The sequence below is a fragment of the Alligator mississippiensis genome, chromosome 1 (assembly GCF_030867095.1).
Source record: "Alligator mississippiensis isolate rAllMis1 chromosome 1, rAllMis1, whole genome shotgun sequence".
NCBI lineage: Eukaryota > Metazoa > Chordata > Crocodylia > Alligatoridae > Alligator > Alligator mississippiensis.
In genome coordinates this window covers 111,219,763-111,236,800 of record NC_081824.1, presented here as the reverse complement: position 1 = coordinate 111,236,800, position 17,038 = coordinate 111,219,763, and the positions used below count along the sequence as shown (strand labels likewise).

Sequence of the window (17,038 nt, the reverse complement as noted above, 5' to 3'; positions counted from 1 at the left end):
ATATATAAAATATTTCTGTGCATCCTGGGTGTTTGAATTTAAAGTTAATTTAATTGCCTAAATTATTAATTAGGTTTAATGATTAATAAATAGAACAAAACATTAGACACCACTCATGCAGGAGAGAATTAACTAAGAATTACAAGGCTCTGGACTTTGGCATATGTGTATACATCCTAGGGTGCTTGTTTTGGCTTTTGGGCCCTTTAGAGCAGGGGGTTGTTTGATCTTGTTATCAGAAAAAAAAGGGTTTATCTGACCAGTTGTGACTATCTGCAGGAGACTATACAAAGTGGCTTAGCCTTGGTAAGACCCTTGCATAAGGACCTATCCAGGAGGCCTAAGGACTAGAGAAGAAACACTATCTAAATTGAATGGTCTTTCATTTCATTGAAAAAGAGAGACGCCTCTGTTACCATGGATTTAGTGCTACTTTAACCCATTTTGCAACTTCCACTTGTTAATAAAACTGGCCTTGGGGAAAAGGACATAATTTGGAAGAGAAGAAAATTTGAACTTAATTTTGACTAATGACTAATGAATCTGTGCACCAGCCTACTGATATTTTCTTTTACAGAATGCCTTTGCTTTCATATTTCCTTCTCTTTTCCCTCATTTGCTCCATAGAGCTGTGTGAAAAATGCTTCTTTCATTTCAGTGGCCCAACAGAAAAACTGAAAAAGAAAAAATCATTTGAAGTCAACTGAAGCATTTCATTCAACCCAAAATGAAATAGTTTGCTTCATTTTCAAGTTACATAACTCTTTTTTTTTAATTCCATCTGACTTTGCAAATAGTTTCAGCCTGCCATGAACTGCATTTTTTTTGGCAATTCTAATATTCACCCCCCAGAAAATCACCCCCTCCATACACTTTTTTTATTTCTAGCTAACTATTTTACTCTGTCTTTCCCAACTTATTTTTCTGGCATTCCCAAGAGCAGAGGATGATAATCGCACAGTACAAGCTTTTGTTCTTATGCCCTTCTGATGCCAGTGGGAAAAGAAGCATGAAACTAACTAGGATCATGTAGTTCCAGTCAGTTTAACATTGCTGCTGCCACAAGCAAAGAATTTTATAGTGCAGAAGCACAGAGCATGATCATGCCATGTGATCTGCCTGTAGGCTTCTCCCATTTGGGTGTTTAAAGAGATGTGTTAGAAGGGTTTACATCTAGCCCAGTACCCAGTTGCAGCCCCTTTTGCAGCAGTCTGTCTAAGAGAGACGAGAAATATTTTGCAGCTTTATTCACAAACTGTGTGTGCACTTTCTTTACCTCAAATTCTACATTAAAATAGTGATTTAGTATAATTTAACAAAGTGCATTCCATTTATAGACTCTCGTGCGCTCTTACTCACCCACATTCAGATGCATGAAGGAAGACATTACCTGTGCACAGTATATACCACACCATGCCTCATTTGAGCTGTGGAGAAGAAAAACAGCGGAGCATTCCAGTCCAAAACAGAACGATGCCTTCGGCAGCATCAGCAAATGCCACAAACAGCACAGAGGGGCTGTCATGGCGTATCAGCCTTTATCCACTACACACACTGTGCCAGTACAGTGAAGCAAAACGGCAGTGCATGATTTTAGTTAACTTCTCCCAAGTCTTCACTTGACAGATGGATGAGCAGTTTCTATGAAGTTGGGTGTTGGAGTCTCATCTGTTTACTTGTGGGCTGCTTTGATTCCATGAATTTATTATTAATGTATCAAATTATGTTGCCTGTCCCAGAGGTCAGCTCATCATTTATGGCTTCCATGTAGACTGAAATAAATCTTACTGCTGTGACAGACCACTCACTATTGCTTCATGCTGTTAGCACGGTGCATAACGCTTCCTTTGATCCAGTGATTTTTAATTTATTTTTACCCCTCACAAAATTACAGTTGCTTTGAAAATAAATCTCCAGGAAATGTCATGTGTGAAGCTCATTGCATGTTGGATTAAAGAAAATAAAGTAATTAAAAGGTTAGGCAAATATATCCTTGGATAATAAAATAAAAATAACTTAGTTTGAAAGAAAAATCATTTTTAAAACTAAAGTTTCTTATATTCATCCCTTCCCCCTTTTTCTTTTAAATGTGTACCCTCATTTCTAGGTGAGGATAGGCATAGGCAAAAATATTTTGTAAGTTGAAAGGGGAAAATAACAAAACATTCAGACCCTGGCATAGATGTGATTACCAGTTACTATGAATACATCTTCAGGAAGTGGTGCCTAAGGTAAGATTTCAGACCTTATCATGCCAGGGGGACATTCCTTCACTGGTTACACTGATATAAAAATAAGGGTCATACTTGCTTAGTTCAGTTCAAGGCTTTGAAAGATATTTTTTATTTGCAAGGTTGAATCAAATCATTCTGATCCCAGCACAGCATTAGTCCTGAGAAATGATGATGGTTAACAGTTATATTTTTATTACGATACCTGGTACTATAAAAATGACCAAGCAAGAAAGGTGATTGACACTAGCAAGTTGTTGCAGCATTTCTGTCATTTAGAAGAAGTAGTCTGACGTTCTTAATTATACTGTTGTTGTCCTTTGATTCTGTTTTTAAAGTATTTTGAAAACTGCCTTCTGAAATGTAGTTCTGGTTCTGAGACATGTTCATTACTGAAGTTACTAATGTACTCTAAACACTTAAGTCATTATGTACTTGGCTTTTTTCTCTCTGTTTGTTTTACAGGCCAATTTATTTTAAGTTGTATCAAGTCTAGGGAGGCAGTCTCAATTCAGTGCTCTTGCATAGCTGGATAAAGATACCTTGTGATGTGCCTACTTTTTTTCTTGTTAATTTATGTTGTTGGTGGGGTAAATCATCAACAAATTTTCAATTTATGACTTTCTTCTGAATTCCTATATTTAAAAAAGTCCTACTTTATTTGCAGTGCCTGGCTCTATACCTGCAAAATCAGTAAAAGGAACCCCCTTTGAAGACAAGATCTTCCTTAACTGGAAAGAACCTTTGGATTCAAATGGCATCATCACACAATATGAGGTAATATATAAAAGCATTTGGGAGGTCAGCATTGAGAAGTGGGAGGAATAATTACTGCTGATTTTATCTATCTTTGGCCTTGAGGCAAATTGAGTTCAGTTGCTGTTTTACACAGGAATGCAAGTTCTATGGTGACTAGAGTTGCAAAATTCAGTCACCATGCTTAGTAGTATTGGTTGGCCAGGACCATCAGTAATACTAAATGGTTATAACAAATGAGAAAAAAAATCTGTGAGTAGTTGAAATGCTGATTTTTAAAGCTTGTATGTATATAGATAGTCTTCCAATAACGTGATTCAGTGCAAACCTGTGAAATCTCAGTTGTGGATAGAGAAGATTACACACAAAAAATGTTAAAGCTGATTTTCTGTGGGTTTTAAAGTTTGTCCATCTCCCTTCTAAGAAGCCAGAAGCCTATATACACATTCTGTATACACATTTTTTAAAACATATAGGCTCTTGGATATGGAGCATAAACCATCAAAAATGTGGATATAAACGCTTACAAAAGGGGCAGACTCTAGGACCATTCCATTCCCTCTTTAAGTGTTCAGTTTCTGTTGTGATGATGAATTAATGACTTAATGACTATTAACTTCTTAGTTCATTAAAGCAGGAATATACCTGGACTGTCAGTTAATACAGGCACCACTATGCCAATGTCATTCTTGAATGCCATTGCTGGGTTTGGATATAATAGTATGCTTTGGAGAGTATAGACAGGTAACTATTAGAAACAGTGAAGGATGTGCCCTGCTAGCTTAAATGTAATACTACAGTTCTGAGGGTATGTATTAATAGGGTGGGGAAATGACAGAGGAAAAGAAGAGTGTGCAAAGGAGGAAACAGATTTTTCTTTAGTACTTGTTAATAGTGTAATACTCAGCAGTGTCACTTAGGATTACACCATATTCTATACTTATCTACTTCCAGGTATCAGTATACCATCTGTTTCCTTCACAAGTACACCAATAGATTAAATTCAGCCCAATTCTGTCAAATAATCTAACCCAGTGGTCGCCAATCAGTGGATCTTGATCTACCAGTAGATTTCGGAACCTCTTGGAGTTGATCCAAGGCTGAGGTGGGGGGCTGAGTGCTTGCATGCATGCACATGCATGCCCCAGCCCCGCAGGTCAGTCTGTGGGGGAGGGAAAGGACGAGGGCTAGATCGAGGCCCCAACAGTGAGGGACCTGCTGGGGAGGCATGCCTCCAAATAATTCTTTCTCACTCTGCCTCAGTCTGGCCCCCCACCCTTCCCTCTCCATAGACTTACCTGCTGGGCAGGGGGCGGGAGGTAGGGGATGGTAACAGTGCACAGTAGGTCTTAGGTTGCTTTTAAATGTGAAAGGTGATCTCCTACTTAAGAAGATTGGACACCACTAATCTAACCTAACTTTAAAAATAATCTTTTTAACAGGTCAGCTATAGCAGTATACGGTCATTTGATCCTGCAGTTCCAGTGGCAGGACCTCCACAGACTGTTTCAAAGCTGTGGAACAGTACCCACCATGTCTTTTCACATCTGCATCCTGGTACCACCTACCAGTTCTTTATACGTGCCAGCACAGTCAAAGGGTTTGGGCCGGCAACCACAATCAACGTAACAACCAACATCTCAGGTAATTATATTAAAACAAAATAAAGGAGAGGTCACTTGTTTGGTACAATAAGTTTTGTAAGGCTTACAAAAGGATTTGGATACTGTCATTGCTTTAGTTTAACTATAATGACAGAACTGCCGCAGGCTTTGTGATTTTTTTCTCCATGTGCATGTGAATGGAGCAGAACGGTGAAAGGGTTGGGTGAGCAGAGTATCAAATAGCAATGCAGGGCATCCTGTTGTAAGTAGAACATTCCACCCTCTGAATGACAAATATTTCCATATATCATTATGGCACAAAATAAGGAAAGTAACTCTGAAAAAAGTTAAACTGTCAAGAATGTTGGTGTTTGGGATATATTCTCTGGTACAAGTCTAGGGATCAGCACATTCATCAGGAGAATTGTGCACCTATAATTTTCAGAAATGTATTGTGTTCGATGTTGTGCTTTTTATCTAAGTATTTCAACGTGCTTTACAAGCCTTAACTAATTAAGTCTCACAACTCTCCACAAGTCAATAAGTATTGCATTTGTTTTGCAGATTAATAAAGTGAAGTTCAAAGAAATTAAGACTCACCCAAGGTGGCACAATTTAACAGCAGAACAGAGCAGCAGAATAGTTTGCTGAATTTAGCTGCATCTGATTCATGTGTAACAGCTTCTTTGTTCTTTTAGAAATGTGTACAAAGAATTGATGTTGTCTTTAAAATCTCATTTCATGTATATTGTAGAATTAAAGAATAGAAAAATAAGCAATTAATAAAATCCACCAGTTTTCCATATTAGTGATAATAGTGTTGTTAGTATTTTTCCTGAAATAATAAGCTGTAGTTTGGTTAACTAGTAACAGTAGTAAAATTAATCTCTTGTTTAGAGACACTCATTTGATTTTATGGCATGATAATTTACGAACCTGGCAGGCAGTCAAAGATAAGGCCGTATGAAAAGTTGAAACAGACCAAAACAGGTTATTTCCCTTATTTTCTGGCATAGTGATATACAGAAAAAATTATAATGCAGAGGATTGAATGTTTTACAATAGGTTGCCCTATATTGCTCCCTGATGTCCTGGTCACCCAGTCCTTTCAGTACCTGCTTTTAAACATGTGCAAATACATGAAAGTGGAGAAAAAAACAGAGTTCTTTCAAATCAGAAAGCATGTTGCGGTTGTCACTGTAGTTAACTAGAACCGTGGCTCAAAATCTGTTTGGCATGCCACACCCTAAATATTTCTTTAAAGATGTGCTTTTATTTACCCTGGGAGATTTGTTTTGTGTCTAATATTTTACTCAGATTCCTGCCAGAGCCATCTTTGTTTCTTCAAACCTAATTCCAGAACATAACCCTTCCAGGAGAAGTGGGTTATGAAAGGCTTGCATATTTTCTTGTGGTTTATCATTTGACCTTCATTTTTGTACTTCTAGGAGGAAAAACTACATCTCATTAATAAGATGACATTAGAATCTTGTTAATAAATGTATGTGCCAGTAGCCAACTTTCATGTTATTCTGCAAAATCATCTCAGCACATGGACCTGTATTAATCAATAGGCCCAGACTGCTCACGCCTGAGAGGGTATTTGGGAAGAGTCATGCTGATGAACATAAAAGCAAGCAGCAGCAAGTGTAAATGAAGCAGATATTAATCCTGGCCAGATACAGATTAGTATAGTGACATTCTGTCTCTCTCTCTCTTTCTCTGGGTTTGCTTTTATTTCTCTCTTCTTCTTTCCAATGTGTTTTAAACTGTTGTGTAGTGTTGCCAAGCAACAATAATTGGTAAATGCATTTTACTACAGTGCTGGCTGTGTTTGAATAGTAGGTGAAATGATACCAAGTTTATAGAATAATTTTGTGATCCTCCAGATAAAAAACAGCTCTAAATAGCTAGCATTTTATAGGAAACAGCATCTGTAGGAAAAAACTTTTATTTTGTCTCTGGGGCTAATGAGGTGCTGCTTATTTTGTTTCAGTGTAAGCATTTGATATGTTATTTCCAAATATTTTAACTTAAGTGATTGACATTCTACCAGGAAGGTTCATTAACATGACTGAACAACACTAGTACCATTAACAGTTGTATATAGGCACATCTCTATATTAAAAAGAGGAACAAATATTTCTTACATCTCCTGAAAACTAAGATTTAATAGAAATCTGATTTACTAAATAATGATTTAACTGTTTTAAAGATTAGAAACTTCAGAGTTAACCCTATTTCATTTTATTTTATGATCTTTTGTCTTGATTCTGTGGTGCTAGGGGGGAGCTCTCAAAAGGATGCAATCAGTGCATTACTTCAATCAATCTTTGAAAGTCTAATATGCAAATAAATGCAGAGAACCTGTAGATGTAAGCTATGTTCATTTTCATGAAGCAGGGCTACTACAGTATGCTTTTACTTAGGATGGCCAGGGCTTGTGGATTGCCATCCCAGCAGAAGGGGGGGGGGGGTGTGGGTGTATGTGTGTGTGGCAGGGGTATCCGGAGGGGTGGGTATTTGAGGGGGGCCGGTGCCTGCCAGCATCGAAGAAAGGTGTGTGGGTGCTGGGGTTGCAGCAGGGTGCCTGCCCCTCCAGTGGGGAAGGGGGTGAAGGGGTCCTTTGGGGGTAGAGAGGAGCTGTGTGGCTGGACCAGAGGTGCCAAGGCCGGTGCCCATGCTTGCAGGGGCATGGCAGCTGTGAGATACTGCCTAAGGGAAGTGGCCATGGCCAGGCTGCCCAGCATAACTTGGGAGTCCCAGCCCAGGGCAGGGGTAGAGGTCACAGGATTCCCCTCCTCCTCCCTCCAGCCTGTACCAGGACTGGACTTGCTCTGCTGCCACCTGCACCAGCCAGAGCTGCCGCAACTGCCATGTTCCAGCCCAGATGGGAGCAGGTGGGGTCCTCTCCAGAAGGTCTGGGTAAGGAACCAAGGTCTGCGGGTTGGGAGTGAGGGACACTGTAGGGACAGGGAACTGTAGGTCACATGTGAGGGGCACCAAGGAGGGTTGAGGGGCTGCAAGTTGGGAGTGAGGGGTATCGATTATTTGCCTTGTATAAATTGCACAATGATGAATGTCACTGGGGAGTAATGGAGGGGTGCATGTTGATATTGCTGTTAATGTTTTCCTGTTCACGTTGATTTCTGTCTTTAAAATGAAGACTGTAGAGCTGCTTTGACTTACAGTATGTAATAGGTATTTTGAAGCCAAAATACTTTTGTGTTTTCTACTTAAACTATTTATTGGGTCGGGTCTGGCCATCAATGTTTACAAATGAGTCCTGGTATAAAAAGGGTTGAGAACCACTGCTTTGAAGTACCTCAGCAAGGAGCACTGTGTAGTTATACTTCAAGAGAAAGCTGTTGCCTCGCCTCTTAGACCAGCTGTGGCCCTCTGTGGTGCTAGAATATATCTGAGCAGCTTTGAATTTGATATGAGGCTGTTGTGGAAGCTGCTTTATTTTTATCATTCTCCCACAACCTCTATTTCATATCAGTAAAAAAAGAAAAAACCCTGGAAAGATTCTGAAATATTTGGGAGATGGGAGCAGAAATTGTAGTGCCAGAGGTGGAAAGAGGTGAAGAGAGGTATTCGAAATGGCGGGGGAAAGGGAGGCTGGAGGGCTGGCGTGAATTAGAGGCTTTGCGTTCCTCTGCAAGAAATGCTTGTAAATGAAAGTAGTCACCTTTCAGCATTCCCTCTACTTAATACAAACTGATATATCCTAATGTTTGCAGAAAGCTTTGTTGTTTTTGATGATGCAAGGGGGCAGAGGGCATGAATGGAGGAAATTATTTAGATATATAGCAGCAGAAATTGGTGCCCGGCTACAAAATCATCCAAAAGACTTATTTTGGTGCAAAGCCAGATTCTAATGACAATTCAGAATGTTTTTGCTAAATTGATTCTTTCTTTTATTTTTTTTCTTCCTCTCTTGAACATTAATCAGCTCCCACTTTACCGGACTATGAAGGAGTTGATGCATCTCTCAATGAAACAGCTACTACTATAACTGTATTGTTGAGACCAGCGCAGGCCAAAGGTGCTCCTATCAGGTAAAAGGAAAAAAATAAAAAGTAAAAAGTTTTCATAGTAAATTGCATATTTCTTACTAACTAATAAAAGCAGTTTATTTCTATCAGAAGGATGCTGTTGGGTTTCTTTATTATTTCTGGTTAGACAAAGTGTACAAGTAGACCTATAGTTAACAAGAGGAAATTGTTCAGATTTCAGATATTAATGACCTAAATCATTCTGCTTGATTTAGGATTCCTCCCATCCGGTACCACTTCATTTCACTTCCTGTCTTGATATATGTGAAAAATAAGATTTGAAGGTATTTGTCAAAAAGCCATTTTGAACATAGTGCTACCTCTCTCATACTTCAAATCTGTGATTTTATAGTGTATATGTGTAATTGGGAAATAAGAAAAAATATGAGAATAATGGTGAATGCAAACTATTTGACCATTTTTCTCCTGGGAGTATCTCTTCTTACAAGTCGTAGAGTAGCTGGCATGTCCCTTAACGTAACATGAAACATTTTAATGATTAACTTTGAGAGATCTTTCCCTATTGTCCCACAGGAAGATAATTTCATTCTGTATGGAAAGCTGAACTCCTCTCCTGCTTTGAATTTCTCCTGGTTTGTGAAAAATTCATGGGCTGTTGTTTGGTTTCCATTTGCCTAAGAAACGTTTCAATGATATTTCAGTATCCAAAAGATAATAATTTATCCATGTAAAAGTAAAGACAAATGACTGGTTTGTAAACCATTTTTTTACTACAAGCACATCAATCTTTAGAGTTGCTGGATACGGTGGGTATGGTAGGGTGCTTAACTTCCCTAAGCACTCCAAATCTCTATTTTAGAGATTTACCATACATTTTTGTAGGGTTGATCACCATTGCAGTCTCTCAGATTCCTTGAATATACAAGTGGGGATAATGAGATTTCATTCTGTCCTAACACTGAGAGAGAATTTGTAATTCTAGACACTTACTTGTGGTATTTTTCATTTATTTTTGTTTAATTGCTGCTGAAGATAACTAGTCATATTCATTCCCTTTACAGGAAATGCATGGCAGCGATATCCATAAATACAACTGTAAACTGTTCAAATTCATGGGTGCATTAGCCTCTGAATACCTGTTTTGGGAAAGGCCTATGGTTTGATGGTGTGCAAAATGCTAAAATATGTATAGGCTAGATCCAATGCAGGATTTACGCACCTAAAGCAGAATGTAGCTGGCATTTTGGGCACCAGAATCCAAAACTGTGATCTATAAATCCATGATTCAGTTATTGCCTAATCCTTGAGATACCCAAACTCATTTTGTGCCTCCCAGTTTCACTTGAAAATTCCTGAAATGTGTAGATTTCTGTATAAGGATGGGACCAGCACGTCCCCTAGTCTATATGCCATTGAGCCCAATCCATGTATCCCTTGAGCCCAATCAAGGTATAGACGCTAAATGAGTGGTTGGTTTCCAACCTTTTTAAATGCAAGCACCCCTCCATAACTTTTCTGAATTTAGCAGCAATGCATTTTGGAAACTAATTCTTTTATTACATTGTGTAAAAAAAATAATGACTGAAAACACTTTTAAAAAACCAAGTAGAGATGTTTATCTGAAGATTTATAAGCGGCTACTAGTGTACATATTACTGCCTTCACTCAGAGATGTTGGAAATGCCCCCTCTTAGCTTTCCCTCATTTTTTGTCTATAGAAAAATAATAGAGCAATTCTTCTGTTCCAGAATGACCATAGCAGGTTAGAATGTTTTTCACACTGTGGATTCTTACTTGAAATCTCCAGGTTTATCTTGTGAATCATGTAGGTGCACACCTAGCAGTGGTAGAATTGTGTGGATCCTGTGGCAATGTTAAAAGGCTCTTGCTGCTTCTCCATATGGCTTGGCACCCTGGTTGAGAATTACTGAGCTAAAGATTCCTAAAGCTAAGTGAATCCAGTGTATTAGGCATGCTCCTAGCACATCTACTACATACCAGAAGGATCAGGCCCCTTCACAAAATGAATTTGTGGCTGCTCTCTTTTAAAAGATGACTGCTAGTAGTGCCCACCTGTTCCATATGCTTATTATGATTAAAACATTTGCTTGCACCAGGGGAAGCCTGAGTTATTTCCCCTACTCAGCCTAAAGGGCTTGGGATCTTCACCTGAAGGTAGGCCTCTACAAGCGCTACAAAGAGTAGCAGCAGTAGTGGTGTTGATAATTGTAATTGCCCCTCCCTGGGCTTTTATGGCTAGACTGCTACCAATTCCTGAGCTTGCTAATTTAAATATAGCTTGAGTATTTCAACACCACACTGCTGTGACAGTGATGTAGGCATAACCTGTTGTATGTACCATTTTTGTTTTAGTAATTTTTCTTTCATCTTTGATATTCTTGTATGTTTATCAGTGATTTTTAAAGGAAATGTTTAGGGATATGTTTAAGGTATTGATAGCTGATTGATAGCCTAACAGAATCTAGTATCCTAATATTGACATTGGATGACAGAAAAGTAGTTTTTATTATAGATATCTGAATGTCAGTTGGTCACATTAGCTCCTCACGTCTTTCACCATAACAGGAGTATGTGTCATGACCTCAACACAAATGAGATCTGTGCCAAAGGTGTTATCTCTAATTCCAGTACCATTGATAAAATGAGATCAGTGATTACTCCAGGATCCTGGTTTTCTCTGTTAAAAAAAATCATAAATTCTCTGATAAAAATGCAGATTCTCTCAAAAAAACCCCAAATCCACATTTTTCCATAATTGAAATGAAATGCCACTATATATATAGGTATCAGTTGAACACAATGTTTTATTGATATATTTACATTTTTAAAGCAATTGAAAGCCTATCAGTGCCTCAATCACTATAATAAAATACATTCTAAAAACTTATAAATTTTGGCATTTGATTTTGGGTTTTTTATCATGGAAAATCAGGGTTCCCCCTGCCCCCTTTGCTCATCATAACACAGGTCTAGCTGCAGCTGCCCATCATATCCCTCCCCCCCCCGCCAAGCCCCACTGCTTTGTGATGCTGAGCAGCCCTGATATACCAGTGCCCTGCCAATGCCCCTCACTCCCCACCCATAGCCCCCTGCCCCATCCCCCAGCCCTGCCAGAGCAGGCCCCCAGCTGCCAGAGTTACAGGGCCAGGGACTCAGTTCCACAGCTCCCTGCTCCCCCACAGTAGTACCTGAGTCCCGGCTGCTGCCCATGGGAGGTGAAGGCTGTTGCGTCCTGAGCAGGGTGCAGAGCGTGGAGTCCAGCTCCCCCATCCCCACGGGCAGCACAGCCAGAGTGGAATCCATGGTCATGGGCAGATGCAGGCTGGCAGCAGTGTGCTTGTGGGTTCCCACCCTGCTGCCCTCCCACTGGGGGCCTCTGCAGCCCAGCGGGCAGGACCCAGCATGGCAGAGCAGGGTGGGCCAGCTCAGTTTTAGGGCTGTGCAAAGCTTTGGGTGCTGATTTGATTCAGAGAAGATTTGGCCTGATTCGGTGGCTGAATCTCCAAATCTAATCAGGAGACCAGTAAAAAGGTCTGAATGAATTCAAAGCTTTTCGAATCAATTCGGAAAAGATTCAGAGATCTTTGGAGATTCAGGAGCTGGACACGGACTCCGTGTTGGTAAGTAGGGGGAGTGTGGGCTGGAGGAGGGGGGAGGGAACCATGGAGGAATCCTCACCAGGCACCACCCCCTGCCTGCTCCCCCAACTCCCCTGATCAAGCCCCAACCCTCATCTGCTTTCCCAGACCCGTCAATGGCTGCCCCGCCTGGCCTCAGTGTCCCGGATCTTTAGAAGAAACCCAAAAAACAGCCCCGCACTTACTGGCTCCTACCAGAAGGGGGAGTGATCCTCAGTGCCTCCTTCCCCCCCACTGCGCTGTGTTGCATGGGGGCTCTGCCTTGAGCCCCCATTCCCCACCTGCTCTCCCAGCCTCCACGTGGCTGCCCTGCCAGGCCCCAGCTCCTGGTTCTTTAACAAAAAAAAAAAAGCCCCACACTTACCAGCTGCTGCAGTGGTTGTCAGGGCTTCTGGGGGCTTGTGGCAGAGCCCTCCATGCAGCATGGGGAAGTAGGGTGCAGCAAGGGTGTAGTGGGTGCAGCCCCTCCCCCCCACACCTGGCAGGAGCCAGTAAGTATGGGGCTTTTAAGAGCTGGGACTCTGGGGATGGAAAGGTGGGTGGCGGGTGGGGGATGGGGCCTGTTTGATTCAGAGTTTTGGCTGATTTGGTGGTGGCCGAATCTCTGAATCAGATTCGGCCGAATCAATTTGAGACAATAACTCAAATCACAGAATTGAATCACTGTCACCCAAACCAGCCAAATCTGAAGTGAATACTAGTCACTTTGCACAGGCCTGCTCAGTGCCACTGCTGCAAGCCCTGCACCACCATGGCAAGATGCTGTCTTGCTCTTTGACAGCAGCTGGGGGCACAACTCCACACTGCCACCCCTGCTGCTGCTAGGTAGGCAGGTGGCACCTTGCCATGGCAGTGCAGGGCTCCTGGTGGCATGGGGCTTATGGCGGTGCCACCGAGCCTCCCTGGCCCTCTCTGCCATGCCAGGTTCCACGTGCTGCACTGCGGAGGCCCTGTGGGGAGGGCAACAGGGCAGCGAGCCCCAAACTTGCAGCCGCCAGCCCGCATCTGCCCCCACCCTGTGCACAGATCTTGGTGGCACATGCCCCCCGTGCTCCCACTGATAGTGTGCACAACAGTGGGGAGCCTGCCCAACGCCCCCCACTGCCTCATGGCTATGTTCCACTCCCCAGCCAGGCCCTGTAGTCACACATTCTGGGCCACCCTCCTCCTGCTCCCTCTAGCCTTTGCAGGCTGGAACACTGCCGGCCTGCAAATGCAAACCTGCCGTTTCCCACATTTTTATCCTTTAAAATAGAAAATTGGGGTTTTTCTCCTAAACATTAGAAAACACAGGTTCTATCACATTTTTCTGTGGTGAACAGAAAACCCAGATCCCTAGTTACTAGATAACTATGTATATATATCAAACTAGATATATGTCTTGGACAGTTCTAGGAATGGCAGAGTCGCCATGAGCTTTGGAGTGCTTGACATATCCAGAGTGCTGTACAAACATTAATTCTCAAATCTCCCTGGGGGGTGGGAGGAGAAGCAAGTGCATCATTTCATTTAATTAAGGAAACAGATTTGTCACAGGGAAAGAGAGAGTTAAAGGAAAAACTGGAATTCAATTCAGACCTCACTTAACTTTTCAATCTCTTGTCTCATTTTTCAAGATCACATTTGTTGCCTCTCATTTTATATATAAGACTAAGAATATCTTCACTAAAACACAACACAGTTTATATAGAAAGAAATATTCCAGAATACGGCTTTTCAGATGGGATGGTTTGGGTAGGGATGATCCTTCTGAGAGAAGTGGATTGGCCTTGATGACTTCTGGAGGTCCCTTCCAGCCCTACTTTTCTGTGGTTCTATGATAAACAGATTTCCAGGCACTTACTATTCCTTCCCCCCTCAATGGATGCTATCAAATAGCATGCTAATTTATACACACTGCCCAGGAGTACCTTCATTGTGATGAAGCACAGAAAGCCTAATAGCACGTAGTGCATGACTTTTAGTTGTATCTGTATTGATTTATGTGTATATATATATATATATATATATATATATATAAAGAGAAATAAAAAAATAGCAATTGAAACATTTTATTGAACATGTACTAAATGGTAGATAGGTAATTGCTTGCCAGTGTTATTAATTGATTTTAAAAAATGAACAACTTTGCCGTGCCCAATAAACAATAAATAGATTACTGTTCCTCACTCTCCTTTTCAGATGTAGTATCTATTAGCAAGGGATGCACTGTGAACCATGAGCTCTAATAACTGCTTCAAGCAAACTCCAGATGGGAAAGGTTCATCCCATGAATGCATAAGGATTATTTTCCACAAAACTTAGTTTGAGGCAATTACATATGATAAATATATAAAAAAAAAAACCTGGATATTTAAAATCACATAGTAAAATTATGAAAATATTCCACTCTTAATTAGAGCACTTGATAAACTGTATGTAACCATAAGCGACCAACATGTTCTTATACGAGGTAATGTAGACTGCAGTAATTATGTAATACATTTTGTAACAGAAAATCTATTACCTGAAAATGTTGCAGCAGCTGTAGAGAAACTCCAAACAGAAATGAATTCATTTCTATAATTATTTCATAGCCTGGAAAGATGGATTGCTATGGAACCAAGTTAGTTAAGGCCACTTTCTGTCATTAAGCTAGTCAGCCATCTTCAAATTTCATGGTATATGCCTGCATATAGGAGGTACTTCTGGGCAGCATGTATAAATTATCATGCTGTGTGGCTGATAACACCCATAAAGAATGGGTGGAATAGTAAGTCTCTGGGATTTGTCCAACATAGAATCATGGGAGAGTAAGGCTAGAACCTTCAGTCTGGCTGAAGTCACAGAAATCCAGACCTGTCAATTTTATCCTCACTCTAGCCTTCATAGTGTTTCTTCTTACAGAAGTAAAGCATGACCCCAATCCACAAAGATGATTTTCAGACCTTAAAAACCAAAACTTTTTGTGTTCCAAATGAGGAATATGCCTCCAGAAAATGTGCAAGAGCATTGGCTCTCTGGCCTTCCCTGAAGTATGCATATTTCAATTAGTTACATATCAGCAGCATTTTAATAGGGAAGATAAATGTAGTACACTGAAATCTTGAATTGATTCACTGCATATCAGTGACCTTTATTTCCAGTTTAAGTGAAGCTTCACTTGACTTAAAATGAAGTTTTGTTTCTCTTATGAGCATGTTTCACTGTCATAGTTGGTGTTACCAGACAGACAGTAAAAAATGCTAACAAGAGCTTAACTCTTTTTGTGCTACAGCTCTGACCAGAAAACGGAACAACTCCAGCTCCCCAATCTCAAACATGAGGGTACTTGGATAGCTTACTCAGGAATCTCAGAACCTTTCTCTGGGCCGTGGATGGAAAAATCATAATACTGTCATATAATTCTCTTTAAATATAGCCCTTTTGTTTATACTGTAATTCCCAGGACATCATAGTATGGCTTTAAAAACATGCAGAACTACATTATGATGAAGTTTTACTTTACTTCTGCCTCTTCCTTCGATATAGCATTCAGGAAACAGCTGTTCCTTAATCAACATTAAATCTACAGATGGCTGTCACCAACTCCTTTAGACACTACATGCCACAGTACTCACAATTATAATCATGATTTTAATCATGCTTTGTCTGTCAAGTGTTATTTCATACTCTCTAGTTTTCTTTCTGGCCTTCTGAAGTTTTAAACCAAATTTCAGGCTAGAAATACAAAGGAGAAGGAGACTGGATGACTCAGAACTCAGAACTACACATTCATTGAGAAATGTGTAGTTTTTCAACACCAGTCTAGGAGTGGATCAGCTCCAGCCAGAAACAGTTAAAAATAATTGTTCTTCAGTGGTCCTTATGTAGAATTTATTTGTGGATTATAGTTTTACCCTAGGTCTCCCTAACGAGTTAGGAAAACAACTTGTATGCCATTGACATCACTGTGCCTTCAGGTTCCTTGCTATATACATTACAGAGAATCTGGTCTTTTTTCTGTTTCTGTACTTGAAATGTTTGTCAGTGGTATGTATGTGTGGGTGAGGGGGTTCTTTCGTTAGAAATGTACTATATGAACCTATACAGCCAGACAGTTTCCATTCTGCAGTGAATCCAACAGTATGGGCTATGAGTTACAGTGGGAGATAAGACAGCACTTAAAAATTAGTCTAAACCAATTTATGCGGCAACTTGACCAAACTACCTAATCTCCTAATACTATTTGTTGTGCATTTCTGGTGTTCCAATCAGTTGTGGAACAAGCACATTTTTTAAAAAGAGAGTATTAGAAATATGTCATTCCCCAAAGTCCAGAGGTAGCTGACTAGGTGCCATTTTCTTTGTTAACCTCCAATTTGGCATGCAAGAAAGATTCTAGGGAGCCTGTTACAAAAGGCTGAATTTCCAAAGCTGCCTTTTACGTGATTTAGGAGAGTGTAAAATGCTGGCTTACAGTTTGAAAGAAACAGAAGTGTTAGAGAAATTTAAAGGTATAGAAATGTTTGCCTGATAATTATAGAACATAAACATTACATACGATAAATAATGCTAATTGTTTCTGTACTTAAAAATCATTTGACAGGATGCAGGTGTCCCATCAAACTGAGCAGATAAAGTGATTTCTGATTTTCTATAGTTTATGGCTTCAGGATCAATTGTTGAATTTGATACAGTATTCCATGAAAATTCTTCAAAGAGCTCAGGTTTTCCTCAGGTTATTTGCTGAAACTATTGCCACGTATTTTCATGCAAAATAATTTTTATATGGTTGCAACAAATTGTAA

The 17,038-nt window shown here is 40.3% G+C and overlaps 1 protein-coding gene and 1 long non-coding RNA gene across 6 annotated transcripts in view; one reads left to right on the top strand and one right to left on the bottom strand.

Annotated features, from left to right (window-relative positions):
• LOC109281157 (uncharacterized) overlaps positions 1–1,497 on the bottom strand; it is a 33,410-nt gene extending 31,913 nt beyond the window's left edge. Inside the window, exon 1 of the long non-coding RNA XR_002087720.2 lies at positions 1,391–1,497. This is a non-coding gene — a long non-coding RNA (uncharacterized LOC109281157). The remainder of the gene's footprint in view (positions 1–1,390) is intronic.
• Positions 1–17,038, top strand: part of PTPRK (protein tyrosine phosphatase receptor type K) — a 621,814-nt gene that overhangs the window by 509,047 nt on the left and 95,729 nt on the right. For all 5 annotated transcript variants that reach the window (XM_059712907.1, XM_059712905.1, XM_059712912.1 and 2 more), the window contains 3 exons: positions 2,899–3,008; positions 4,430–4,631; positions 8,547–8,652. In XM_059712907.1, coding sequence (XP_059568890.1) covers positions 2,899–3,008; positions 4,430–4,631; positions 8,547–8,652 — 418 coding nt within the window. The remainder of the gene's footprint in view (positions 1–2,898; positions 3,009–4,429; positions 4,632–8,546; positions 8,653–17,038) is intronic.